The sequence below is a fragment of the Melospiza georgiana genome, chromosome 26, assembly GCF_028018845.1.
Source record: "Melospiza georgiana isolate bMelGeo1 chromosome 26, bMelGeo1.pri, whole genome shotgun sequence".
NCBI lineage: Eukaryota > Metazoa > Chordata > Aves > Passeriformes > Passerellidae > Melospiza > Melospiza georgiana.
In genome coordinates, this window is record NC_080455.1 from 6331792 (window position 1) to 6359788 (window position 27997).

At 61.6% G+C, this 27997-nt stretch overlaps 2 protein-coding genes across 2 annotated transcripts; one reads left to right on the plus strand and one right to left on the minus strand.

Annotated features, from left to right (window-relative positions):
- The first annotated feature begins 2043 nt into the window (after positions 1-2043).
- On the plus strand, positions 2044-5492 carry MYDGF (myeloid derived growth factor). The gene is made up of 6 exons (XM_058041089.1): positions 2044-2223; positions 2986-3036; positions 3410-3471; positions 3744-3825; positions 4360-4432; positions 4721-5492. Exons 1-6 carry the CDS (start codon positions 2044-2046, stop codon positions 4798-4800), a joined length of 528 nt encoding a protein of 175 aa, XP_057897072.1. The 3' UTR covers positions 4801-5492.
- A 976-nt stretch (positions 5493-6468) lies between these two features.
- Positions 6469-14842, minus strand: TNFAIP8L1 (TNF alpha induced protein 8 like 1). The gene is made up of 2 exons (XM_058041088.1): positions 14321-14842; positions 6469-7832 (listed from the first exon to the last, which is right to left on the minus strand). Exon 2 carries the CDS (start codon positions 7828-7830, stop codon positions 7270-7272), a length of 561 nt encoding a protein of 186 aa, XP_057897071.1. The 5' UTR covers positions 7831-7832; positions 14321-14842; the 3' UTR covers positions 6469-7269.
- Positions 14843-27997: the final 13155 nt, after the last annotated feature.

The following is a 27997-nucleotide window of genomic DNA, read 5'->3' on the forward strand; positions in this document are numbered from 1 at the left end:
GCTCTGTTCTTTCTGTGCCGAGCAGTGGAGAGAATATTAAATCCCTGATGTTCCTCGGGGGAAGCACGATCCAAGCAACTGAGGGTTGGGAATCCTGGGCTGTGTGCTGGCTCACAGTGACCTTGAGCAGCCAGCAGCAGCCTGGGGTGGGCACCTCCCTCCCTCCCTGCCGTGGGATTGGGGGTGCAGCTGCTCTGCTCCCCCTCTGGGACACACTGAGCTGTTTGTGCAGGGCTGGGCCTGCCTCTGCTCGCCCTCGCAGCCCAAAGCTCCCAAACCTGGCCTTGCTTTGCCTTCCTCCGTGGGAGCTGCTGTTAATTAACCCGCTCTTAGTGCCCCGAGGGTGCTGCTGGAGGCTGGTTCTAAATGCAGAGCTTCTTCCAGATGGGTTCCTGGGGATGGCTGGGAGCAGATTTTCCCCGTTCTTCTTGTCCCTGTGCCCAAATAATTGTCCCAATATTGCAGCTGTGCTTTAGCTGCTACAGAGCACCTCAGGTGGGAGTTTTGAAAGGAGGGACTGGGATGGAGAAAGCTGCACCTCTGAGATGTGTCTATAAGAGCACCCTGCACCCTCTGTTCCTCACAGCCAGGTGGGTGCTGCTGGATGGTAAGAAGCTTTATTTTTGCAGAGTTTGTTTCTGTGCTTCCCTAATTTAATTTTTAGGCCTAATTCAAACTGCTTTTTCACGTCCCCAAAAAGCTGAGTGTTTCGTAAAATGTCTTAAGACGCTCTTGTCTAGAAGAATTTGCAGATCTGTTGGCTCCTCTGATCCCCCAGCTTGCTGCTGGATTTTTTTGGCACCCTAAAAAGGGGTTGGTCATCTTTTGGGGATTGAGAATCCCGAGAGGAATTAGCTGGGAAATCTCCTCGAGGAGCTGTTCCATATGGAACAGGCTCTGTCGGGGATTGAAACACAAATGATGTGGGAGGCCCTACCCCGGGCAGGGATGGGAGCAGGGTGGCTCTGGGTGGAGGATTTGCAGCTGGAGGATGAAATGAAGCTGAGTTAATTTCCTGAGTGAGTGGTAATGACAGAGGAACCAGCAGGTGCTGGGGAAACCAGGCAAAAAGCACTTTTCCTCAAGAATTTGGGACTTTAGAGTAGCTTGGGAGGCATTTCTCTCCCAAAACTCACCCTGTGGGGCTTTATTTTTAGGTGGATGGTGTGGAGGGAGAACAGATGTTCTGGAGGGCTTATTTTTAAAACAAAACCACTCCTCAAGCTACAGAATTAGCTCAGAAAAGTCCCTCCTTGCCCTGAAAGATGCTTGAATGGAAAACTTCCTGGCATCTCCATTCCCAAAGTGGGTGTGATAAAGGTGCCACCACAGCTCTGGCTCTGGGAAAGCCACGTCAGTGGAAACTCTGGTGGGTGCTTGGGGGTCTCGGGCACTTGATCTCTGTCCTGGATCAGCTCAGGCATCCCAGAGTCCCCCAAAGGAGGAGTGGGGTGTCCAAGGACAGGGCTGGGCTCCGGGTGTGTCTGTGCTGCCCAAACCAAAGGGTGTAAATTGATCTTGGAGAATCCCCTGAGAGGGATTTTGGTGAAATCACAGGCATCCCAGCTCCGTGCTGGGACACAGGGAATGCTCCAGGCACGGCCTCTGCAGAGAAACCTCCTGTCCCTGGTCCCCTCAGCCCCTCTCGGAGCTGGCACAGATTTCTGTGCCTCCCCTCTGCTCTAATCCAGGATTTTCCTGCTTTGGAGGCTCAGCCCAGAGTCCCTGACCCCCTCTCCCCATCCCCAGCCCCATGCCATGGCCCTGGGGTTGATGCTGGCCCTGCTGGGCTGTGCCACAGACCCAGACCCTGCCCTGGAGGAGGCCTGGCAAGGGTGGAAGAGTCTCTATGCCAAGGAATGTCTGGTCCCTTTGCCCCTGACCACCGTGCCCGTGTCCCTCTGTGCTGTTGTCCTCTGTCCCCATGTCCCGCTGTCCATCCGCTCTGCCCGCCCGGGCTCCTGCCCACACCCAACATGGCCGCCGTGCCGCCGCCGCCGCGCTGACCCCTGCCGGCCGCCGTACTCGCGTTTCCTCTCCAAGATGGCGGCGCCCAGCTGGAGGAGCGGCGGCCGCGCGTGGGCCGCGCTGGTGCCCGCGGCCCTGCTGTGCCTGGCGGCCCGGGCGGCCGCGGGACCGGGCACGGCCCCGGGAGCGGCCTCGAGCACGGCCGAGTTCGACGTGCGGCCCGGCGGGGAGGTTCACTCCTTCTCCCGGAGCCTGGTGAGCGGCCCGGAGGGAGGGAGCGGGAGCGGAGAGGGTACGCGCCCCTCGGTGATTGGCTGCGCGGCATGTCACTCATATCGCCTGCTGTGGGGATTGGCTGGGCGCGAGGGAGGGCGGGGCGAGCGGGTGGGGGGGGGTCCCCAGGGAGAGAGGGGTCCCCAAAAGGGGGCGGCAAAGGCAGGGGGACCCCAGGGGTCTGCAGGGGAAAGGGGTCCCCAAAGGGGGGTCTGCAAGGGAAAGGGGGTCCCCAAATGTGACTACAAAGGCAGAGGGACCCTGGGGGTCTGCAAGGGAAAGGGGGTCCCCAAAGGGGTCTGCAAGGGAAAGGGAGACCCTCCAAGAGAAGGGGGGGGGGAATATCCCAAGGGCAGGGAGAGGGGAAGGGGGTCTCAGGTCCTCATGGGAGGGGGCTCAGCAAGGGAAGGGCCCCAGTGCAGAAGGGGCTGGGGGTCCCTGGGTACCCCAGAACACGATTCCTCACCCCAGCACACCAGGCAGGAGGAAATGGTGGTGCCAGGGGAGGTTTAGGCTGGATGTTGGGAAACATTCCTCACGGAAAGTGAGGTGGGCACTGGCACGGTGGCACTGGCAGAGTCGCCATCCCTGGAGGGATTTAAGGCCGTGTGGCACTTGGGGACAGGCTCAGCATGGCCTTGGCAGTGCTGGGCAGGCCTTGGTGGCCTGGGGAGGCTTCTCCGAGCTCAGCAATTCCTGAAAAGCTGGTGCTGAACGAGGCTGCTGCTGTTCCTCTCTCTGCAGGGGGATTACAGCTGCTCCTTCACCTACTCGGCCCAGGGCGGCACCAACGAGGTGAGCTGGGCACCTCCTGCTGCACTCAGCTCCTTCTGCTCACCCTGAAAGGAAAAGAGGCTGGGAACCGTTTGTGTGAGAGCCCAGTCCTAACTGCAGGGAGCAGGAGGGGCCAGCAGGGAGGGCTGGGGGTGGTGGGGGGTGATTCTGGAGCTGGAGGGGAGAGCTGGGTGATTCTGGAGCTCCTGGAGGGGAGAGTTGGGTGATTCTGGAGCTCCTGTGCAGCTTGAGGGGAAGGTTGGATGATTCTGGAGCTGCTGCTGCCTCTGGAGAGCAGGATTTGGGTGATTCTGGAGCTCCTGCTGCCCCCGGAGGGCAGGCCTGGCCCCGCAGGGCTCTCCCCACGCTGACCCGGCTCTCTGTCCCCCTGCAGCAGTGGCAGATGACGGTCGGAGTGAGCGAGGACAGCGCGCTCTTCTCGTGCTCCATCTGGAGGTGTGTCCTGAGCACGGCGGGGCAGGGACGGGGGCCCTGCAGGGATTCACGCCTGGTCAGGGAGGGTTTCCCTCTGCCAGGGATGCTCTGGTTGGTTTGTAAATTCTCTGTTCCTCTCTGCCCTGCTCGGTGGCACAGAGAGAGATTGTGGCAGAATAAAAGATCCAGAGGTGGCTGTGGGGGCAGGGAGGGAGCCAGGAATCCTCCTCTCCTCTGCTCCTCCTCCTCTGCACCTCTGTGCCCATGACAAAGGCTCTGCTTTCTTCTTCCAGGCCCCAAGGGAAGTCTTATCTGTTCTTTACCCAGTTTAAAGCTGAAGTGAAAGGAGCCAAGATAGAGCATGCCATGGCTTATGTAAGTCCCAGCTGATCCCGGGGAAGCAGGAGTGTGGGAGGCTGCTATAAAACATGAATTAGACATGGAAAACATTTATTAGACATCTGTGCCATGAAATGTGCTCCATCACGTCCCTAATTAGGGGCTGGTGGCAGGCAGAGAGGGGCTGCAGGTGGGCAGCCTGCTCCATTGTGTGCCTGCCCTCAGCCACTGCATTGCCTGGGAGGGGGCTCCAGAGGGCACAAAGGGACTCTTGGATTGCCTCAACAAATTGCATGTGACAAAGCAAATGAAACCTCTGCTGGTGTTTTTGTCTGGCTCATTCTTCCATTTCCCAGCTTCCAGGGGTGAGGCTTTCACTCACCCCAAGGACACGAGCCCGTGGTTTAATAGGACATAGAAAAGCAGACAGAGACTTTCCTTCAGACTTCCTTTGTGCTCTTAATTCTTTCCCTGCACGTAAATCTCAAACCCCTCCATTTTCAGTTGGTTTGAATTGCGTGACCTGCTGGATTGCCTCAGCCTCTCACCCTTCCTTCCTTCCTGTTTCAGTCTCAGGCTGCTGCGGGTGCCCTCAACGACATCCCCCTAAAGCAGGAGGAGTTTGGGGTCACTGAAACCACAGGTGTGTGCCTGAGGGGCTGTGAGGGAAGGGCTGGGCTGGGGGACACGCCAGGCACCAGTTTATCTCAGATCCTGCTGGCAGGGCCATGGAGCTGGGTGCAGTGCTCTCAGTCCACCCCTGGCAGCAGCTGGATGTTGTGGGTTAAATCCCTGGGTGAGGAGGGGTTTCACCCAGCCTGGCATGTGCAGAACAGCAGTGCCCAGCACCCTGGGAAGGGCTCAGTGGAGCTGTTTTGTTGCTGCTTTTCCATCTGCTGACCCTGGTTTCTCTCTCTGTCTCTCTCTGCAGTGTCCCACAGGGAAGGCAAGTTCCGTTTCGAGCTGTCCAAGCTGATGATTGTGGCAAAATCCCCCCGTGACGAGCTGTGAGCCCAGGCCAGGCCTGGGCAGGGGCCACGGCCACACCAGCACGGCAGGGAAGGCATTTCCTGCATTTCCTGCAGGGTTTTCCTTTGGTTGGCCAAACCTTTTATGTTTTCCACACTGCAATGTGCTGGGGACCGACACGAGTGGGGGCTTGGAGGGCTGGGGACAGATTTGTTCTGCCTTGTGTCAGAGTCACAGCCCAGGAGGCTCCTGATCCTGCTGTGCCCCTTCCTGCCTGGCCCTGCAAAGGGGCTCCTTATCTGCCTGCCTGGCAAGAGCAGTGCTGGGAGATAAGGGGCTGGGCTTAAGCAGGGCTGGCTAAAGGGAGGTTTTAACTCTGTGGTCCCTGGAGGGGAGGTGGGATTGCTCTCTCCACCAGGAAATCATTAATTCAGGGGGAGGGAGGGGACTGGGCAAAGCTCTGACTCCGTGCTGAGTGTGGGGCTGGGCTGGGGGAAGGCAGAGCAGCTCATTCTGACACAATCAGGAATCAATCCAGGCATCACTTCCACGTGTCAGCACAACCACGGGACTCTTTTATACCTACAGGAAAATGATTTTTTTTTCTTATCCAGAGTAATAACAGGGAATGTGCAATTCCTTTCCTGTGTAAATACAGCGCAAATAAAGAAATAAAGCATCGTGCTCTGGCCTGAAGCTGCTCTGTTCTGTCCCTCCTCCCCTCTCCAGCTCTGGGGACCTTTGTTGCTGCTTGGCCAGGAGGAGCTGAGGTGTCTCACAGGGTTCTGGGGGCTCCACAGCGTTTAGGGGGATTTTCCAGCTGACACAGGCACCCACCTTGGGAGCAGCAAAGCATTTCTGGCTGGGCATTCCTCAGCCCCATCCCAGCACACCTGCCTGGGATTCCCAGCTCGGTTCCTGCCCTCCTGAGGGCTCCTACTGCTCTCCACACCCCCTTGTGAATGGGCTTTGCCTCCACCCAAGCTGTGTCACACAATTATCGGTGACAGCTGCAGCCAGGCCTGTGAAATGACAGAGACAGGGCCTTTGTGTCTTTTCTTTCATCTTCTAAGGCTGAGAGTTATCAGTGCCAGGGCTGGGAAGGGAGCAGGAGCCCCCGTGCCTCAGACATTCAGGGAACAGGAGGCACCAGAAGGTCACAGAGATAAGGCCAGTGGAGGTTTTGTGATGCTAAAAGGGCAATTTGCAGTGCTCAGAGCTGTGCTGGGAGTGCCCTGAGCACCCCCTCTGCTCTGGGCCTGCAGAGCCACCCCTGCTGCCAGGGCTCTGCTCCCGGGCCCTGGGGGGATGTGGGGTGCAGAGGAGCCCCCGTGGGTTCTGCTGGGGGCAGGATCTTACCAAATCATGGAATGGTTGGGGTTTGGAGAGACCTTAAAGCCTCCATGGGCAGGGACTCCTTCCACTGTCCCAGATTGCTCCAAGCCTGGCCTTGGGCACTGCCAGGCATGGGGCACCCTCTGCCAGGGCCTCACCCACCTCACAGGGAGGAACTCCTTCCCAGTATCCCACCCAGCCCTGCCCTCTGGCAGGGGAAGCCATTTCCCTTTGTCCATGCAAATCCAGGGACAGCACAACCAGCAGCAGTGCCAGGGGACAGAGTCCAGGTCACAGAGAGCCACCAGCAGCTGGGGGCAAAGCCAGCTGTGCCCAGGGCTCCTCCTGTCACTGTCACCCATGCTAGAACAGAGCTCCCAGGCCACACAGTGAGTTTATTTCAATAACTCATCAGGGCTACAGAGTTTGCTAAAAACGAACATCACTCGGTCACGGGTGTGGAAAAGGGATGGAAGTGCAGGGGGGCTTTGGACTGACCACCAAGGGCAGCGTTGGAGCTGCCAGGTGGCACCACCACTGCAGGATGGTGGGCAATTGGGTGGTTCCAGGGATCCAGGGATGGAGCAGCTCCTCCCAGCCCTCCCCCAGGTGAGGAGGGATCCTCCTGGCCTCAGGGATTTGTCTTTGAGGACACCTAAGCCCAGGCAGAAGCCCCTTCCTGCCTGAGGCAGCCAGCACAAGTCTGGACCACGATTTGCTCCCAGCACGTTGTGGAGCTGCTGGAAGAGAACCACGGCGTTCCACAGCCCTGCAGTTACGGGGTCTCAGAACTGATCCCCCCCAACACCTCCCACCTGCTCAGAGACACCTCAGAGGTGCTTCACACCGCGAGTCTTTGGTTCAGTTCCCCCTCAGAGGGAACAGAGTTCAAGGCAAAGAGTCCAAACCCTTGGACTCCGAGCTAAAGGCACTTGGTGGGCAAAGGAAATCCAACTGTACAGCAGGGGCCCAGAATCCCAGGACGGCCTGGAGAGGGCTCAGCCCAGCGCAGGGAGGGGTTTGCAGACCCTGGGCACACAAAGTCGGGAGGTTCAGTCTCTTGGAGAAACGAGGAGAACACGAGAGCACTGCAGAGGAGGAGGAGGAGGAGGAGGAGGAGGAGGGCACGGCGAGCCCGGCGCAGGCCAGAGCAGACGCCGCGGGGCAGAGTCCGGCTCAGATGCTCTCCTCCTCCAGCATCTTGTTGACGCCCTCGCAGATCCTCTTGAGGTGGGTGCGGTAGGGCTCGGCCGGGCCGTAGAGCGCCGACAGGAACTCGTAGTCCGCAAAGTGGTTGAAGACGTGGTTGATGCGCGAGTGCGACTTGGCCGTCAGGTGCCCGTTGACCGCCTGGTGCAGCAGGTCCCGGCACTCGGTCAGCACGCCCGACATGACCCTGCGGTCGAAGGTGAAGTCTATCTGGTGGAAGCTGACGGCCGTCATGGCCAAGGTGTGAACCTTCTTGCGGAAGCGCTCCATGAGCAGCAGCTCCTCGGGGCTGAACTGCCCGTTGCGGTAGAGGACGCCCAGCTTCATCACGATCTTGATGAGGTTCTTGATGATCTTCTGGGCCTCCTTGCGGTTGTGGGTGTACTCCTTGGTGGCCCGGTACAGCTCGTCCAGGATCTCGCTGCTGGTGTCGTCGATGAAGGCGTTGGCGATGGTCTTGGTGGCCATTTTGCTCAGGAGCTTCTTCTGGGCCTGCAGGGCCAAGTTCTTGGTGCTGAAGGTGTCCATCTCTGCGGGGGAAGAGGCACACACGGGTCAGAACCTGCTCTGCACCCATCCCCATCTCACCTGGGCCGGTGGAGCGTCCCAGTCCATGGCAGGGGATGTCCCAGTCCGTGTCCTTTGATTCCTGCCCTCCCCACACAGATTTCTGGCAGGAGAAAGAGCATCTCCAGCCAATGGCAACACTGAGGGAGCTCCTGGGTGCCAGGGCAGGTGAGAGCTGAGTTCACCCCCCAGGTTTGGTTGGTGGGATCAGTTCCAGGCTGTTCCCACCTCCCTTTCCCCAAAGTCTGTGGAGAGGCTGCAGCGAGCCAGGTGTCCCTACCTGAGCACAGCCTGTGACCATCCATCCTGTCCCTCCTGTGACCAATGCCTCCCTCCTCCTCCTGCTGCAGGAAGGACTCTTGCCCCATCGTTTGAGCATTTTTCCTTCCTTCAAACCTGACTCATTTCCTGCAGGGTGAGCTGGGGACAGCCCAGGTGGCAGCTGAGTCACCCCCTTTGCCAAGCGCCACTTCCACCCTGCTCTGGCCGCGGTGGCACAGCCGGTTTGCAGCACCCAGCACTGGCTGGGAGCCCTCTTCCCTGGCACCGCTCACCCTGGAACACCCACACGAGCTGGGACTTGCTGGCCTGCTGCCCCAGCCTCCTCCAGAGGTGAATAATTCACCCAGACAGGAGCCTCACCTACAGCCCCGCTCCCGCATCCCGGCGGGACCAAATCCATCACCTGGGGCACAGCACGGCTTTAAACTCTGCTGAGAACGACTAAAACCAACCCTGGAGATGCATCTTGGCCTGGGAAACCGCAGAGCTACAAATCACAGGGAGGGGAGAAACAGCAGGGAAACAAGCAGGATGGATGGGCAGAGCTGGGAGCTGCTTCTGCAGGAGCCTGCACATGGCAGGGACAGGCTGGCAGAGCAGGAGGGGAGGGGATCAGCCTATAAATACATCCCCGCGCAGGGGAGAGGAGATATTTCAGCTGAAGGATGCTGCTGGTGTGAGGATGGATGGGGATAAATTGCCCATGGATAGGGAGCAGGTTTAGGTTTGGTGTTAAGCAGGAATCGTTCCCTGAGATGGAGCTGAGGCCGTGGCACAGGGTGCCCAGAGCAGCTGTGGCTGTCTCTGGAAGTGTCCAAGGCATGGCTGGAGCAGCCTGGGGTAGGGGAAGGTGCCCTGCCCATGGCAGGGGTGGGATGAGATGAACTTTTGGTCTTTTTCCAACCCAAACCATTCCACGACTCTGGCATTGTCACAGAACCGAGTCTGTCCCTACCACAGGCAGCTCTGTCATTACCCCCTGGCCAAGCTGAGAATCCCAGACCCCTCTGGGGACCCCCAGTGCTGCTCCCACCCCTCAGGAGCACCCAGCAGCCCCTCGGGAGCAGATCCAGCTCCTCAGGAATCCCTCCTTGGACCCATCATCCAAGGCTTCCCCAGTGATGCCAGGACGATGGAGCTGAGCCCTGGCTCCCTGAGATATCCCACGCCCGAGGGCAGCCAAGGCTCTGTGGGGATGAGAATTCCAGGAGCAGTGACAGAGACGTCGCCTGCAGGGTTATTTACAGCCCTCAGGAGAAACAGAGAGGTTTGGGAGAGTTTCCTACGGTGGGAGAACATTGATTTCTGTCAGCCTGAGCCTCAAGCTGAGGCTCTCACACTTAATAAGACAAAAATGACAAGGCAGAGCCTGGTGACAGCAGCCCCTGGGTCGGGCTGATGGAATTGCAGGGGCTGCATGCAGGAGGGAGGGATGGGCAGGATGGGCAGGATGGATGGGCAGGGGCAGCTCCTGTGCCCTGGCTGTGAGGGGACTCCGTTCACCGTGCTGGAAGGGGCAGGGCTGTGCTGTGCTGTCGACAGCCTGGAATGTCCCTCCCCAGCCTCGTGGGGTGCCCTGGGAACGCTGCCTGGACAAATAGGAATCCCCACAGCCGTAGGAATTCCCACACCCCAGCTCTCTGCCCTGGCTGACCACAGACACAAAACCGAGCGCAAACTCCACCTCCAGAGCACATGAGAAATAGGAAGTGCCAAGTCCTGCGAGCTGCCCACGGCTCCCAAATGCCAGCTGCAATAATGGACCAAGCCTCTGCTCCCTGCAGCAAACAACACCTGGCTGCTCACAGCCCTGCCCTGCTCCGGAGCAGGAGCATCGCTCTGGGGGGAAACTGAGGCACGAAGCATTATTGGGGGGGTCTAGGGACCCCAAAAGTGGAACAGGAGAGTATGGGGACCCCAAAAATGCAACCAGCTCCCCCTGCAGTGCCCAGGGATGGTTTTATAGGCTGCTCCCTGCAAACCCCAAGGCAAGGCAGGCTCACCTCCTGCACGGGACGGTTCCCCGGGCGCCCTCACAGCACAGGCGGCCCAGCAGGAGCTGCTGACTCAGCAGGAGCAGGAGATTTCAGCGGAACGAGCCGTGTTCCTGCCGGGAAGGGCCCCGGGACCCCATTGTTCACCAGGGGCTGCTGTCAGAGCGCGGAGGAGCCGAGCCGTGCCCCGAGCAGCCAAGAGGAGCCTGAAATAACCCATTTCACTTCCTTCCTGTCGCTGAAGCCTCCAGCCCAGCTCAGGGCTTGGGCTCCCCTCCACCCCCTTCTTCTTTTTAATGAAAACACCCTAAAAAACAACAACTTCTTCTTCTTCTTCCTAAGTGGAGCAGCCAGCGCTGCTGTCACCCAGTTCCTCCCTGCTGCGGAAGAGTGCGGCAGGGCTGCGGTCCCAACCGCGGCTTTGGGGACAGGTACAGCCCTCCCTTGGAGGGTTTCCACCCATCTTGGGGGTTTTTGGGGCAGTCTTGCAGCCCTGGGCGGTGGTGTGAGGGTTGGGGTGAGCACACGGAGGTTGGCCCTGCCACAGGACAGACGTGGTCCCCTTGGGGACAGACACGTGCCGTGCTCATCTCCGGTTTGGCGCTCACCCCGCTGGGCTTGCAGCTCACCCAACACCCAGCTGTGACCCGACTGCCCAAAAAGGCCTCTCCACACCGCTGAGGGCACAAGCATCCGTCATCAACCCTCATCAGAAAGCTCCTGTCTGAGGGGGGAAGACAAGCCCCCAACACCCTGTGGTCGCCTGGCGCCGGTGGCACCACAGCGGAGCTGCCAAGTGACACCCCAGCAGTGATATCACCCCAGTTATCATTTCTACCTGCTCCAAAGATCCCTCTCCCCGCCTGTCCCTTCCACCTGGCTCCCACCAGCACCTCCATGGCCTTGGCTCCCCGAGCCCCCCCAGTTCCCTTGGCAGCAGGTGAATATTTCATGCAGGGAAGGAAAAGCACTTCATTAATTCATGGAGCAGCGCACAGGGGGAGGCTCCACAAAGCTCCAGCTCAGAGCAGAGGCACCTCTGCCTCCTCTTCCTCCTCCTCTTCCTCCTCCACCCTCCCACTGCGGCCGCAGTAACTTGGATTGTCTTGCTACAAGTTTGCTCCAACGTGGAAACATCGTTTCCCAACAGGACAAACATTGAATTGTGGCCGTCTCCCTGGATTTCCCTGCCACTGCTTCGGGAAACACCCCTGCTCTGTCCCCCAGCATTCCCAGCCCCCCAAATCCTGGCTAAATGCCAAGGGGCTGGATGGCATCCTGCTGCCCCGCTCTCCATCCCCCGGCATCGCTTTCCCCGTGCTCCAACCCCTATTAATTAATTAAACCCTCCTGGATTACAGGAGCCAGGTCGGAGCGCTGGGCAGTAACCTGAGAGCCCCAGCAGCGTCTCCAGCCTGTCCCTGTGATCTGTGAGCCCACATCCAGCCCCAACAACGCCTCCAGCCTGTCCCCACCATCCCTGACCCCACATCCATCCTGTCCCTACGATCTGTGACCCCACATCCATCCTGTCCCTACGATCTGTCACCCCACATCCATCCTGTCCCCACCATCCGTGACCCCACACCCAGCCCCAGCATCATCTCCAGCCTGTCCCTGTGATCTGTCACCCCACATCCATCCTGTCCCTATGATCTGTCACCCCACATCGAGCCCCAATAATGCCTCCAGCCTGTCCCCACCATCCCTGATCCCACATCTAACCCCAGCAATGCCTCCAGCCTGTCCCTATGATCTGTGACCCCACATCCAGCCCCAGCAATGCCTCCAGCCTGTCCCCACCATCCCTGACCCAACATCCATCCTGTCCCCACCATCCATGACCCCACACCCAGCCCCAGCATCATCTCCATCCTGTCCCTATGATCTGTGACCCCACATCCAGGCCCAGCAATGCCTCCCTCCTGTCCCCACCATCCCTGACCCCACATCCAGCCCCAGCAATGCCTCTAGCCTTTCCCCACACTCTGTGACCCCACACCCAGCCCCAACAGTGTCTCTATCCTGTCCCCACCATCCCTGACCCCACACCCAGCCCCAGCAGCAGCTCCAGCCTGTCCCCCACCCTCCGTGCCCCCCGCAGCTCCCAGCCCCCGTTACCAGCGCCGGGAGAGGCGAGGAAGAGGAGCGGGAGGAAGCAGGGAGGGCGCAGGTTGCCATGGGCACAAAGAGCAGCCGGAGACGCTGCCCGGGCGCGTGTGTGCCCAGCGGGGTGAGGCCGGGAGGAAGGCACTGAGTAAACACCTCGCCCCAGGAAAAGCTCCTCTCTTGGCACGGCCGGGTGAATCCGCGGCTGGAACGGGCACCGGGAATGCTGCTGGGGGCACCGGGAATGGTGTGGGGCACCGGGAATGGTGTGGGGCACAGGGAATGGTGTGGGGGGCACAGGGATTGCTGCTGGGGGCACCAGGAATGCTGCAGGGCACAGGGAATGCTGCAGGGCACCGGGAATGATGCGGGCACAGGGAATGCTGTGGGGGGCACAGGGAATGATGTGGGGGGCACAGGGAATGCTGCAGGCACAGGGAATGCTGCGGGCACAGGGAATGATGTGGGAGGACCAGGAATTCTGCTGGCACCACCGCACCCGGTGCTTCCCCCTCACCCTGCTCCTCCCTGTGCCAGCGCCGATGCCAAGCCCTTGGCGTGTCCCCATCTCCGTCCCCTCTACCCCTGGCATGGAGCTGAGCTCCTCCATCCCAAAATCTTCCTCGCAGGGGCTGCAGCTGCAGCCATGGGAAGGAGATGGGTTTTGCTTTTGCCTGGGAACGCTGATCTGCCCTGGCAGCTCCGGCGTGTCCGTGCAGGAGCTGAGCCGCCCGTCCAGGGGGCTCCGGCGGTGCCAGCCCCGGGCACGGGTGGGGAATGGGGCCCTGCATCCACGGGGAGGGGGGCTCAGGGGTGCCCACCCCAATACAGGGCAGGGGGGGCATCCTGGGGGGTGATTTGGCACCAAGGAATTCCCCCTGGGATTGTTGTGCCCCACGGGGGAGGCAGCTGCCAAACTGGAGAGGAGGAGGAGGAGGAGGAGGAGGAGGAGGAGGAAGAGGAGGAGGAGGAGGAGGAATGGAGGTTATTTTAAGGAGAGAAGGAGGAGGAAGAGGAGGAGGAGGAGGAAGGGGGGTTGTTTTATGGAGGGGAGGAGGAAGAGGAGGAAGAAAGGGGGATTTTATGGAGAAAAGGCAGAGGAAGAGGAGGAGGAAGGGGGGTATTTTACAGAGAGGAGGAAGGGGGGTTTATTTTGGAGCATCTGTCTCGCCTTCCATTTCCTCCTTTTCTTTCTCCAGCTGCCATCAAGCTGCTCTCTCTGGCAGCAACTTCCTTTCTCCTTCGCTCGGAGCAGACGGAGACTCGTGGGGAAGTAGCAAACAGAGGCTGGGAGAGGGGAAACTGAGGCCAAACCACCATCCGTCCGTCTGTCCGGCTGCGGAGGGGGCCGGGGCACATCACATGCTTCCTGCCCCGGGATCGGGAGGACAAAGTCGCTCGGGGAGGGAGGAAAACTCCAGGGGACGATTCGGATCCGGTGCTGGGCCTGGGGTCAGTGAGGAACGGCCCAAACCCTTCCCTGGGAGTTTCACCCCATTTACACCCAGCTCTGCCCCGGGCCCATCCGGCCGCTCCCAAGGGATTTTCTTTCCAGGAATGGAGGAATTTCATCCTCCGGAGCGCAGGGCCAGGCGATGCTCGAAGCCAAGCGCTGCCAGGGGGCACCGGCCCTGCCCGGGCACGTGGGGCCGTGCCAGCCCCACGGGGGCGGCTCCGGTGCCTCCTCCCCGCTCCCGTTATCCAGCACCCCCCGGGCCCGGTGCCATTTCCAGCCCCATCGCCTTTCCCGGGGGGAAATCGCCCTCGGCCCGCGTTCATCCACCGGGGAAAGCCGCGGCACAGCCGGGGGATGCCGGGGCAGCTCCGGGCTCTGCCCGCCCGCAGCTCCCGGACCTGCTCTGCCCCCGGGCTCCCGACACCGGCCGGGGGGACACACACACGGATGATTCCCGTGGGGGACGAGAGGCTTCGCCCCCGGTGCAAGCACGGAACGGGCCGGTACCGAGCGCCCCCACGGACCGGGGAAGATGGGAGGAAGCGGGAGAAGCGGGAGGAAGCGGGAGGTACCGGGAGGTACCGGGAGGTACCGGGGAACCGGCCCTTACCTGCAGTCTGCCTCGGGGAGAGCAGCGCCGGGACCGGGACCGGGGCTTCTCCGGTGCCCCCGGCGGGACGGGACGGGACGGGGCGGGACGGGGCTGGACGGGGCGGGGCCAGGCGAGGGTCCCGCTTCCCCCGGCGCCTCTCCCTGCCCGGAGGGCCCCGCAGGCGCTACCAGTGCCCGGTCCCCGATGCCGGTGCCCGGTGACGATGTCCGGTGCTCGGTCTTCGATGCTCAGTGCCAGTCCCAGTGTCCGATGTTCTGTTCCCGATTCCCGCTCGGTTCACCGGTTCTCAGTGTGCAGTGTCCGGTGTCCGGTACCCGGTTCCCGCTGCCGGTTCCCGGTGACTGTTTCCCGATTACCGATGCTGGTTCCCGGAGTCCGGTGTCCGGTGCCGGTTCCCGGTGTCCAGTTGTCAGTGTCCAGTTCCCGGTTCCCGGCTCTCAGTGTCGGGTTCCCGGTGCCGGTTCCCGGTTCCCGGCGGGTCGGGGCCTCCCGCCCTCCGTCGCCGCCAAGTCCCGCGCGGGGCCGGGAGCGGCGGGGGCGGGACCGAGGGGGCGTGTCCTGCGGGGGGCTCCAGCCAATGGCGACGCGGGGCTTGCTACGAAGCAGCCAATGGGAGCGCGCGGACGGTGCGTGGGCGGGGCCGGGGCGGGCGCGTCCCCGTGGGTCCCACGCGCGTGGGCCGGTCCCGGTAACGCGCGCGGGGCGGGCTCGGGGCTGCCCCGGCTGCACCAGGGGAACGGGGACACACGGGGGGGACGGGGACACCGGGGGGAACGGGGACACCGGGGGGCAGCGGGGACACGCGGGGTGAGAGCATCACGCGTGGGAGCGGCGCGGGACGGCGGGCGGGATCGGCGGCGCTGATGAACCGGGGCTGAGGAGGGCGCTGCTGGACCGGGCGGAGCGGGGGCAGCGCCGCGGGCTCCGGCAAAGCTTCCCCCCCTCCTCCTCCATGGGCGCACCGCGGCCCCACGAGGGGATGGGACACGCGGGGGCTGCCGTGCTGCCCACAGAGAGCAGCGTTCGGGCCCGGGGGTGGTGGCTGTCAGCTCATCCCGGTTGATGCCGGGGACCCCCCGAGATCCCAGAGATTCGGAGGTGCCAGCATCGGGAGTGTCGGAGCATCCTTCCTCTTCCTCCTCCCGGCTCAGTGGGGGCGAGCGCGGCACGGGATGCTAATTCCCAAAGGCGGCATTAAACAGATTAAAGGTGGGATTTAGACCGGATTAAAGTCTGAATTAACGGGAGCCTTGACTTGAGTGCCGGTCTCACGCAGCGGCTGGGAAGCGAACCCCAGATCCTCGCCAGCCCCCCCGGCCCTGCTGCCCCCCGCTCCACGGCAGTGCCCGACACCGCCCGGGCATCGCCCCCACTCCCAATAGCCCGAGGATTTGCTCTGGTGCCAGATCGTGCCGGAACAGCCGGAGCAGCTGTTGCCGCGCTTCCGAACAGTTGTGGCCTCAGCCTGCCCGGCATCGATCACCCTCCGGGCTCCTCGGGTCCCGGTGGCCACCAGGAGCCTGGCGCTGTGTCCCCATCACTGCCCTGTTCTACACTGCCAGCGCTGTCCTGCTGTCCTCATCCAGTGTCCCCATCACTGCCCTGTCCTGTGTCCCCATCAGTGCCCTGTTCTGCACTGCCAGCAGGACGATGTCCTGCTGTCCTCATCCATCCTCATCCAGCTCCAGTCCCGGCTGTCCCCTCGGGCCGGGAGCGGGGGCTGCGCTGTGGGCAGGGGGAGCATCCCCAGGGCGGCAGCGCCTGAACAATTCAGGAGATCTCAGCCAGCCAAGGGGGATCCGCTGCCCTTCGGCCACCGAGGGCGCTGGGGAGGGGACGGAGCCGCCCTCTGTGCTGCCCTCAGCCCCGGTGCCACTGTGCCAGGACCCCTCAGGGCCCATCAGCCTCCAGAGCAGGCTGCTGCTGCTGCAACACCTCGTTTGGCTGAGCAGGGGGACAGCACGGGGACAGCGTGTCCCCAGCACCCACCTGGGCCCCTGATGGCACATGGGGACAGCACGGGGACAGCGTGTCCCCAGCACCCTCCTGTGCCCCTGATGGCACCCGGGACAGCGTGTCCCCAACACCCACCTGTGCCCATGATGGCACCCGGGACAGCGTGTCCCCAACACCCACCTGGGCCCCTGATGGCACCCGGGACAGCGTGTCCCCAGCACCCACCTGTGCCCATGATGGCACCCGGGACAGCGTGTCCCCAGCACCCTCCTGTGCCCATGATGGCACCCGGGACAGCGTGTCCCCAACACCCACCTGTGCCCATGATGGCACACGGGACAGCGTGTCCCCAGCACCCACCTGTGCCCATGATGGCACACGGGACAGCGTGTCCCCAACACCCACCTGTGCCCATGATGGCACACGGGACAGCGTGTCCCCAGCACCCTCCTGTGCCCATGATGGCACACGGGGACAGCGTGTCCCCAGCACCCTCCTGTGCCCATGATGGCACACGGGACAGCGTGTCCCCAGCACCCTCCTGTGCCCATGATGGCACACGGGGACAGCGTGTCCCCAGCACCCTCCTGTGCCCATGATGGCACACGGGACAGCGTGTCCCCAGCACCCACCTGTGCCCATGATGGCACACGGGACAGCGTGTCCCCAGCACCCACCTGTGCCCCTGATGGCACACGGGACAGCGTGTCCCCAGCACCCTCCTGTGCCCATGATGGCACACGGGACAGCGTGTCCCCAGCACCCTCCTGTGCCCATGATGGCACACGGGACAGCGTGTCCCCAGCACCCTCCTGTGCCCATGATGGCCCACCCCAGACCCCGGCAGCTCCCGGGACAGGGGTTGGTGTCCCTGCCCATAAAGCCGCCATCGTCACCGGGGTCGTGCGGGGTGGGGGGACCCCCGTGGGGGGCGCTGGGTCCCCAGGCCCTTCCCTGGCAGCGTTTCGCATTCCCGCCGCTCCCTGCCCGCGCCGCGCAGCTGTGCCCGGCCACAATGGCCCCTTCTTGCCGCGTCACCGGCTGCGCTCCCTCGGCCCCTTCCCCGGGCCCGAGCCACCCCGCTGGCAGCCGAGGCGGAAAAATTCATCCCAGTTAAACAAAAATTAAAAATAAAGAGAGAAAAAAATCCATCCTGGCAGGCACCGGCTCCGGAGGAGAGCACGCTCTCCTGACCCGTTATCGCAGTGATGCTCCAGGATTGTTCGCTGGTGTTGAATGGGAGGAAAGGGACAGTGGAGGTGTCGCTCAGGGGTGCTGGCGGTAGCCAAAGGCAGCTGGTGACACCCTGGGGCTGTCCCCGAGCCCTGGGGACAGCCTGAGGCTCCCGAGTGCCCGAGCTGCTGCGCTGGGCCTCCCTCAGGGCCCCAGTGCCCCATCCCCGAGCAGAGCAGCCCCTGCCCCTCCCACCCTCCCCCTGCACATCTGGCCCGGTGCCACAGCTGGATCGGGCCCTCCTCTCCCCGGTGTTCGCTCACAGAGCGGGGAGCGCCGAGCCTAATTAGTTAATTAAAATTAAAGCTCGATCGAAGCTGTCAGGCAGTGCCGCTCCTCCAGAGGCTGCCGGGGAGGGATGGAGGAGATGCTCCAGGGCAGAGCACACCCTGGGGATGAGGTTTCTGTGGTTCCCCTCCCTGCGAGGACACGAAGGTCCATCCCTGTTGTGTCCCTCCTGAGCGTGACCCACTTAGCCAGGCTGGGCTGAGCCCTTCCTGCTGCATTTGGGGCTGGGGGCTGCGGGGGGGTCACCCCGCACATCCGAGGCGAGCGCAGCGCGGAGCCCCGGGCGGCTCCGGGACAAAAGCGAATGTAGGTTAAGCACAAAGTGCTGCCGTTCCCCGCACGGGGGGGGCCGGGGCAGGGCTGATTGCTCCTGTCACCGCTCCCCGCTTCACTCTCCATCGGATAACACTGCCCCGGGGGGCACCGTGCCCCCCGCCTGCCCCCCGTGCTGTGCTCAGCGCTGGGGGGCTCGGGATGGAGGCAAGGGGAGGCCCCCCAAAGCTGCTGGATGTGACATCCCTGGTGTCGCCTGCTGGGGACAGTGGGGACGATGTCCTTAACGCCAGGGATGGATCTGGCTTCCCCCCCCACACCTTTTGGGGGTGTCCTGCTGCACCCCAAGGCTTCAGGATCCCTCGTGGCCAAATTCCACCCAAGCTGTGGAGTGGGAACCTGGGGTGAGTGTGGGAGGCTGTGACACCGCCAGGAGCCCGAGTGACAAATGGCGTCATCAGAGGGGGTCCTTGTGTCACCTTGGGGGACAAACAGACCCTCAGCCTATTGGGGATGGCAGCACGGATGGGCGAGGGGACAGACGGGATGCTGATGACGTCATCAGGATGATCCGTGACATCATCAGGCGGCAAAGAACAGGGGGCAGAGAGGGGCCCGGGCAGGCTGGGACAGCTGGATGTGAAGGAAGAGGAGCAGGAGCAGGAGCAGGAACAGGAGCAGGAGCAGGAGAAGGATCAGGAGCAGGAGCAGGAACAGGAGCAGGAACAGGAACAGGAACAGGAACAGGAACAGGAACAGGAACAGGAACAGGAACAGGAGCAGGAACAGGAACAGGAACAGGAGCAGGAACAGGAGCAGGAACAGGAGCAGGAGCAGGAGAAGGATCAGGAGCAGGAGCAGGAACAGGAGCAGGAACAGGAACAGGAACAGGAACAGGAACAGGAGCAGGAACAGGAGCAGGAGCAGGAGAAGGATCAGGAGCAGGAGCAGGAACAGGAGCAGGAACAGGAACAGGAACAGGAACAGGAACAGGAGCAGGAACAGGAGCAGGAGCAGGAACAGGAGCAGGAACAGGAGCAGGAACAGGAACAGGAACAGGAACAGGAGCAGGAGCAGGAGCAGGAACAGGAGCAGGAACAGGAGCAGGAGCAGGAGCAGGAACAGGAACAGGAACAGGAGCAGGAACAGGAACAGGAACAGGAGCAGGAACAGGAGCAGGAGCAGGAGCAGGAACAGGAACAGGAGCAGGAGCAGGAACAGGAGCAGGAGCAGGAGCAGGAACAGGAGCAGGAACAGGAACAGGAGCAGGAACAGGAACAGCAGCAGCAGCAGCAGCAGCAGCAGGAGCAGGAGCAGCATGGTGGCCCCATGGAGTGATGTCCCCAGCTCATGTTTGCCAAGCCTGTCCTTGTTCTGGTGACATATTGACTGACAATTCTTAATCAAGTGGATTGTTAATTAGCAGCAGAGCTGGCTGGTTAATCCCGGGCCGGGCTGAGAGCTGCTGGTTTGTGCTGACACAGCCGAGGATGGTGACAGTGCCACCGTGCCAGGACACCCACGCTGGCCCAGGGAAGGGATGGATGCCACCCCCGGGGGGTCGGGTGGTGGCTTCACCCCTGTGCACACCCATGTCGGGACCAGGAGGATGAACCGGGGAAAGCCGAGGCCGGCGGCAGCTCCGGGAGGCGGGGACGAGCCCGGGGGGAGCCGGGGGATGCTGCGATGAGCCCGCCGGTCCCAGCCCCGTCTGAGCCCCGTCCGTGACTGCTCGCCGTGTGCTGACACCGGCCAGGCACATCATCCCCCGGCCGAGCATCCCCCCGTGACAGGAGGGGAGTTTGGGGTGCCGCAGCCCCTGCCAGCTGTCGCTGTGCCACCGTCCCCCTCCTGCTGCCCACCTGCACCCCGCAACGGCCCCTCATGGCCCAGAGCTCCCCGCCGACCCCCGGCAGGGACAGCTGGGCTGGCACCCCCGCGGCAAGCCGAGAGAGCAGAGCTCCTCCTGCCAGGCACCTGCCCACACGCAGCCCGGCCATCTGTGCCCGCTGCCAGCTGCCCTGGGCACCCACAGCCGCACCCGCAGCCCCGGCGGGTGCAGCCCCGCGCCTGGCAGGGGGAGCTGCTCCTGCTGCCTGGCACGGCCGCTGCCTGCTTAATTGCGCTGAAAGCACAACAGATGGCAGAAGGCCTTCAAGATGTTCTTTTCCAACATTTCGGGCTCCTTCGCTCGCCTTCCTCCGAAACAGCTCCGAGGAGGAGGCTGGGAAGGGCCCTGAGCTCATGGGGAGGGTCGGTGACCCCGGGGATGAGTCCGGAGCTGGGGAATTAAAGGGAATTAAAGGGAATTAAAACATTTGCCGGGCTCACACTGCAGCGCTTTCTTCCCTCTGTAATCCCCGCGCCTGCTGCCCCTCCTGCCCGCACCTCCAGCACCTGCCCGCGGCTCCCGGGCCACAAAAGCCCCTTTGCCACGTCTGGGGGCAGCTGGTGGCAGCAGCTGGGTGCTGGGGGCACCTCGGGGGGCTGCAAAGGGACCCAGAGATGGGGGTCCTGCCCGGCTGCAGGCCCAGCCATGGCTGTGCTGGGCTGTCCCTCAGGGCACCCAGAGTGGCACTGGGGCCAGCAGCCCAGGGCACTGTGCCACCCCAGGACACTGTGCCACCCCAGGACACTGTGCCACCCCCCCTGAGCCTTGCTGGGGCTGGGCATCGCCCTGCGACCTGTGCAAGGCTGGCACCCGGCATGGCTGAGCTGGAGCAGGACCCAGCACCCACCCCTGGCCCAACACCCATCCCAGCCCCTAACACCCATCCCAGCCCCTAACACCCATCCCCAGCACCCACCCCTGTCCCCAGCACCCACCCTTATCCCAAACACCCACTCATGTCCCAAACACCCATTTCAGCCCCTAACACCCACCTCAGCACCCACCTCTGTCCTAAACGTCTACCCCTGTCCCAAACACCCAATCCTGACCCCAACACCCATCCCAGCCCCTAATACCCATCCCCAGCACCCACCCTTGTCCCAAACACCCATTCTGGCCCCTAACACCCATCTCAGCACCCACCCTTGTCCCAAACACCCAATCCTGACCCCAACACCCATCCCAGCCCCTAACACCCATCCCCAGCACCCACCCTTGTCCCAAACACCCATTTCCAGCACCCACCCTTGTCCCAAACGCCCATTCTGGCCCCTAACACCCATCTCAGTACCCACCCCTATCTCTGACACCCACCCTAGCCCCCAAGACCCAATCCTGACCCCAGCACCCATTTCAGCACCTAACACCCATCCCCAGCACCCACCCCTGTCCCAAACACCCATCCCCATCCCCAGTCCCCACCCCAGCTCCCTCACCCATCCCTGTCCCAAACACCCAATCCTGACCCCAACACCCATTCCTGTCCCAAACACCCACCCCAGCCCCGCTCCCCGCCTGCTCCCCGGGCCCGAGGTGTGTCACCAGGCGCCCTTGATGAATTATTTATGAGGCAGGTGACCTCATTCATTCAGACTGATTTTCCTCCCTGTCACTCCAGCTCCATCGCGCTCCTGGAAGCGGCGGGGGCCCGGCAGGTGCTGCGCTGTGGGGACGGGCCCGGGCACCAGGCAGGAGCCCTTTGGCAGCCCGGGGATAATTAGCGTTAATAATAATATTATTAATTATATTAGCACTTCCATTGCCAGCATTGTTATTATCAAGGTTTTGAAATGATTGTATTATTATTATTATTATTATTATTGCTCTTATCATCATGATTATTATCATTATTGATATTATTGGTAATTATTATTGGTATTATTTATTATTATTATTATATTGTTTTATATATTTAATATAATATTATATTATATATATTATATATATTATATAATATATAATAATATATTTAATATATTATTATATTAAATTATATTATTTATTATTATTGGTAATTATTATTGGTATTATTATTATTGGTAATTGGATATTATTATTATTATTATTATTATTATTATTATTATTATTATTATTATTATTATTATTATTATTATTATTATTATTATTAGTAATAATAATAGTAATAGTAATAGTAATAGTAATAATAATATTGTTATTACTATGACTATGACTATTACTATTATTATTATTTACCACTCTCCTGTGCTCCCCAGGACCCCGGGCTGTGCCCATCCTGACCCACATTTGCCCAGGGCCACCAAGGGCCATGCTGTCACCTCTGCAGGTGTCCCCAAGCCGGAGGGGGGTGGCTGGTGCCAGCCTGGCCGCTCTCCCTGTGCCCTAAAGATGTGTTTACAAACACGCCATTGGATTCAAGCTGCACACATTCCAGGCTATATTTAATTTTAAGCGTTCTCTGTGCTCAACCGCTCGCTCGAGCTTATTAAGAAGATGTATTAAAAAAGCAACGTGTGTTTGTTTGTGTGCACACACGGCTCCTGCAGGCCCTTCCCAGCACTCGCTGCCTGTCTGAGCTCTCCGTGCCTCAGTTTCCCTCCTGGCTGGGCGGGAGGAGCACCCGGGGGCTGTGGGAGGAAGGCTCAGGAGGGGTGGTGAGGAAAGGTTGAGTCCAGGGAAAGGCTGAGCCCAGGGAAAAGCTGAGCCCAGGGAAAGGCTGAGCCCAGGGAAAGGCTGAGCCCAGGGAAAAGCTGTGCCCAGGGAAAAGCTGAGCCCAGGATAAGGCTGAGCCCAGGGAAAGGTTGAGTTCAGGGAAAGGCTGAGCCCAGGATAAGGCTGAGCCCAGGATAAGGCTGAGCCCAGGGAAAGGCTGAGCCCAGGGAAAAGCTGAGCCCAGGGAAAGGCTGAGCCCAGGGAAAAGCTGAGCCCAGGGAAAGGTTGAATTCAGGGAAAGCTGAGCCCAGGGAAAGGCTGAGCCCAGGATAAGGCTGAGCACAGGGAAAGGCTGAGCCCAGGGAAAAGCTGAGCCCTGGATAAGGCCGAGCCCTGGATAAGGCTGAGCCCAGGGAAAGGCTGAGCCCAGGGAAAGGCTGAGCCCTGGATAAGGCCGAGCCCTGGATAAGGCCGAGCCCAGGATAAGGCTGAGCCCAGGATAAGGCTGAGCCCAGGGAAAGGCTGAGCCCAGGGAAAGGCTGAGCCCAGGATAAGGCCGAGCCCAGGGAAAGGCTGAGCCCAGGGAAAAGCTGAGCCCAGGGAAAGGCTGAGCCCAGGGCTGGGACAGATCCGCGTAGGAGGGGACAGAGCGGGGCTGGCAGTGCCCCTGGTGCTGCTGAACTTGTGGCACGGTGGCACTGCAGGACAGCGCCAGTGCCGTGAGCCTTCACCCAACCAACAGCCCCTGAATCCAGGTGAGTATCCCGTACCAGAGAATTCCCGGGATAAACATCCCCCTGGACAGAGCATTCCTGGGCCAGATCCTCCCTGGGCCAGAGCATTCCCGGGATAAACATCCCCCTGGACGGGCATCCCTGGGCCAGAGCATCCCAGGGCCAGAGCATTTCCAGGATAAACATCCCCCTGGACAGGCATCCCTCCCTCGGGCCGGGTACCCAGCACTGCCTCGTGTCCGGTTCCCATCAGGAGCCGCCCACAGCCCCAATTCCCCCCTTGCCGCCCCCTCGGTGGCACTGCCCGTCCCCATTGTCACCCGACAATGGCAAGCGCCCGGTCCTGCTCCCCGGGAGTGCCATTAGCCCAAATATTTGCTTCCCGTCTCCAGGGTGACAGGGTTGCCAGCGCTCACCCACATCCCTCCTTTGATCATCTCCCTCTTGATCTTCCGCCGCCGCTTCCCGGCGCTCCTCCCCGGCGCCCTCGCCTCGTGGGGAGGATGCGGGAGCCGGCGGCAGCCGCGGGCTCCGGGAGTGGCGGTGGAGGGACTGGGGGACACGGGGGAGAGGGCTGGGGGAGAGGAAAGCAGGACTGGGAGTGACGGAGGTGAAGGGTGGAGGGCGAAGGCACAGCCTGGGGAGGATGGAGATGGAGGTAAGGGAGATGTTGTCATGGGGAGATGGGTGTGACCTTGGGGAAATGGATGTGGCCTTGGGGTTGGGGTCAGGTGCTTGAATCTGCAATCACCATCCCTTGATGGCCACAACCACCACCCACCCCCTCATGGCCATCAGCATCTCCTTCCCATGGCCAGAGCCACCATATCCCCATGGCCACAACCATCTCCTCCCCATGGCCACCACCATCTCCTTCCTATGGCCACCACCATCCCTCCATAGTCACCACCATCTCCTCCCCATGGCCACCAGCATCTCCTCCCCATGGCCACAGCCACCATGTCCCCATGGCCACCACCATCCCTCCATAGTCACCACCATCTCATCCTCATGGCCACAGCCACCATGTCCCCATGGCCACCAGCATCTCCTTTCCATGGCCACCACCACTATGTCCCCATGGTCACAACCACCATGTCCCCATGGCCACAACCATCTCCTCCCCATGGCCACCACCATCTCCTCCCCAAGGCCACAACCATCTCGTCCCCATGGTCACCACCATCCCTCCATAGTCACCACCATCTCGTCCCCATGGCCACAGCCACCATGTCCCCATGGCCACCACCAACTCCTCCCCATGGCCACCACCATCCTTCCATGGTCACCACCATCTCCTCATGGCCACTACCATCTCCTGCCCCTCATGGCCACCACCATGTCCCCATGGCCACCACCACCATGTCCCCATCGACACCAGCATCTCCATCCCATGGCCACCACCATCTCCTCCCCATGGCCACCACCATCTCCTCCCCAAGGTCACCACCATCTCCTCCCCAAGGTCACCACCATCTCCTCCCCATGGCCACCACCATCTCCTCCCCATGGCCACCACCACGTCCCCTCATTCAAGCAGGGCACTTCACTGACCAGGGATGGGAGAGCAGAGAGCCCTTGGTGGGACAGCAGGACCTGGCTCAGCAGAAGCCCTGGGCAGGACTGACCCAGCTGCTCCCACTCCTTCCCCCTGGAACAAGCTTTCCCCGGCCCAGGGAGCCAAGCAGGCCCACAGCATTCCAAGCTTGTTTCTATCTTTCCCAAAGCTCACCCAGGTCCAACACTGGCGCTGAGGGCGGGGGATGGAGCTGAGAAATTTCTCCCAGAATAAGAGGAATTTTGGAGCCAGGTGGGATCAGCTCCAAAATCTCTGGAATTTGGCGGTGGCAGGGGAGGGACCGACAGCGCCGAGCCTTTTCCAAGCAGCGTTTTTAAAAAAACAAAGCGAAATCTTCGCCAGAAAATGTTATTTCCATCCCTTTGGCAAGCACGAGTCGTTTGGAAGCGACGCTTTGTGTTGGGAATGGGACCCAAATCTAAAGAGCTGGGAATGGAGCTCTGGGAAAGCTGCTGGGAGCTGGGATGGAGCCACAGCGAGGCCTGGTGGGCTTTGGCAGCTGATCCACACCCGCACCGTGTCCCTGCACTGTGGCACCTCAGGGGGTGCTGTCACCACCCCTGGTGGCAGCAGTGCCCGTGTCCCTGTCCCTGAGGTGCTCTGGGGAGCTGCGGCCTTTCCCTCACAGCCCCAGAGCCCTTTGCTTTGCCACGTCCCGGCCCCACACTGCAAATCCCCTGGGAAAAGGGCAGAATCCAGCGTCCATTCCATGGGGAACTCCATCACGGACCAGCAGGCACCAGCAGGGACCAGCAGGGACCAGCAGGGACCAGCAGGGACGTCACTGTGGCACCAGGAGGGAGGAGAGGGGACACCAGAGCAGCACCATTGCGTGGGGCCAGGAGGGACACGGCTGGAGAACCAGGAGGTCTGGAGGAACCAAAGGACCGAGAGAACCTGGAGGGACCATGAGGGACAAACCTTCAGGCGCGGGGGCCACGCTGTCACCGCAGGGACATCCTCAGGTCCCTGTCACCAGTGGGAGCACCCGAGGGCACCGGGAGGCGGCGGCGCTGGGGGTGGCAGCGGCCGGGGCAGCCGTGCCCGCCCGCACTTTGCCGCATGACGGTGATTAAGTTGCTTTCCCCTCGTTATGGTCCCTCGGGGAGGTGTTAACCAGCTGCTAATAAAGACGGATGGCTCTGAAGTGGCGTCTCCGGAGCCTTTGTGCGGGTGGAATTTCGGGAAAAGCCCCCGGGGTGCCCGGAGGCACCGGGCGGACCCGCGGCGCGCACGAACAGCCGCCACCGGTGGGGACAAATCTGCTCCGAGGGGGTGACAGTGGGGACGGAGGGGAGGATTGGGGAGGCTCGGAGGATGCCGAGAGCCGGAGCAGCCCCGAGGAGGGAAAGGGCGACCCGAAAGGGCTGCGGGGGGCGGGAAAGCAGCGGGAAGAGGAGAAATCCAGCAGCAACTGCCCGTTAAAATTCATGAAAGCTGATAAAAAGCGGAGCGCAGCGCGAGCTCCCGGCTGCTGCTGCTGCTGACAAAGCCGGCGAGGGAGGCGGCGGTGCCAGCTCCGTGCAGCGGCCAATTCGGGGTTCGGCCCCCCGTGCCCAAAGCGATTTCTGGCCGGGTGACACCCCCAGGGCCCCGGATCCCTCGGGGGCGGATGGAGGCACCAAACCGCATCCCCACCCCTTCCCTCACAGGGGACCCCAAACTCCCTCCGCTGCCTGGAGGAAGATTTGCATCTTCGAGCTCATTTATTTTCCTTTTTCCCATATATTTTTAGCCCCCCCCCCCTCTCACAACCCCGCTCGCAGCTGCCTGCGAACGAGCCCCGGCGCGATTCCCTCGCCGTAATTAGCAACGTTTCTGCAGGCAAATGGCAGTCGGGAGTGGAGGTGGCATTTCCTTAATTAAAACAATTAATTAGGGTGGGGTGAGAGGGAAGATAAACCATGTTCCCCATAGAAAAGCCTCTTGGAGCTGCCGGTGCCTGGCGCTGGTGCCAGGGTTGTGGCTTCCCCAGGGTGGCGGTGCCACCCGTGCCCCTGTGGGTGCCCACCTTTGGGTGCTGCCCGGCCACTGAGCACCCCGGGGTGGCTCTGGGACCCTCCTTCAGCTCCTTGGCCTGCAAGGCCGTGTTGTGTCCCCCAAAATGTCCCGGGCGGGGCCGGTGCCAGCCGGAGCATCCCGGCCATGGCGGTGCCGGCCCCGGTTCTGTGCCGGGGTATAAATATCCGTGTGTTACTTAGCGACTAATTGCACGGAGCGCAACAGCGGGGGGTGCCAGCCCCTAATGAGGATCTGGAATCAAAGCTGCTAATTACCCCTGTGCCGAGCTGCCGCATCGCTCCTGCTGGGCTCTGCCCGTCCCGCCGCGCATCCCGGGGGCATCCCTGGCACCGCCGGGCCCAGACCCCCGTGCCAGGGGGGTTTCGGGCAGGTGAGAGGCCAAATCCAACGATGTCCCCGTTTGGATGGCCTCTCTGGGGCAGCAGCCACCCCGCAGCCCGGTCACGTCCCTTTGGGTGACCTGGCACAGCCACAGCGGTGCCAAGGGCCGAGGGCTGCCGTGGGTGGCTGGGTGAGCACCCGGGCACACGCAGGGGTGTCTGTGTGCCCGTGGGGGTGTGCGAGGCCAGCTTGGGACAGGGGTGTTTGAAATCCAAACCTTTCCCCGGGCCAGGCTGGTGGAACCCCGGACCCCTCAGCAGCACCAACCCAGCAGCGCCTTGGTGATGTTGGCTCCCCTTGCCGAGCTCACCCACCCCTGCCCCGACCGAAACCTTTCACTCCGTCCCAGGAGCTCCAGCACTCACAGGACGAGGCTCTGGCACTCCTGGCACAGCCGATTCCAGCACTGGGGGAGCCCCGAGCGAGCCATGGCACCACCCGGTGCCTGGTGCCCCCTTGGCACGGGGGTCACCCTTCCCCAGAGCCCAGAATTTGGGGTGCCCGGGAGCATCCCTCCGGGCCCATCATCTCCCCGTGGCTGGGGGATTTTTTTCCCCGGCTCTGCACACCACGTGGATGGTGGGAAGCAGGTCCCGGGTAAATATCTCCCGGCGGGTGCGTGCGGGGATGCTGCCTTCACAGGATTTACAGCTTCAAAGCCTCGGCCTCAAAGCCTGCAGATATCT

Excerpts from the sequence above, each read along its gene's own strand:
- MYDGF (XM_058041089.1), top strand. The coding sequence starts at position 2,044 with ATGGCGGCGCCCAGCTGGAGGAGCGGCGGCCGCGCGTGGGCCGCGCTG. Across the intron at positions 3,037-3,409 it reads CCCAGGGCGGCACCAACGAG|CAGTGGCAGATGACGGTCGG; the intron begins GTGAGCTGGGCA and ends GTCCCCCTGCAG. Across the intron at positions 3,826-4,359 it reads TAGAGCATGCCATGGCTTAT|TCTCAGGCTGCTGCGGGTGC; the intron begins GTAAGTCCCAGC and ends TTCCTGTTTCAG.
- TNFAIP8L1 (XM_058041088.1), bottom strand. The coding sequence starts at position 7,830 with ATGGACACCTTCAGCACCAAGAACTTGGCCCTGCAGGCCCAGAAGAAG.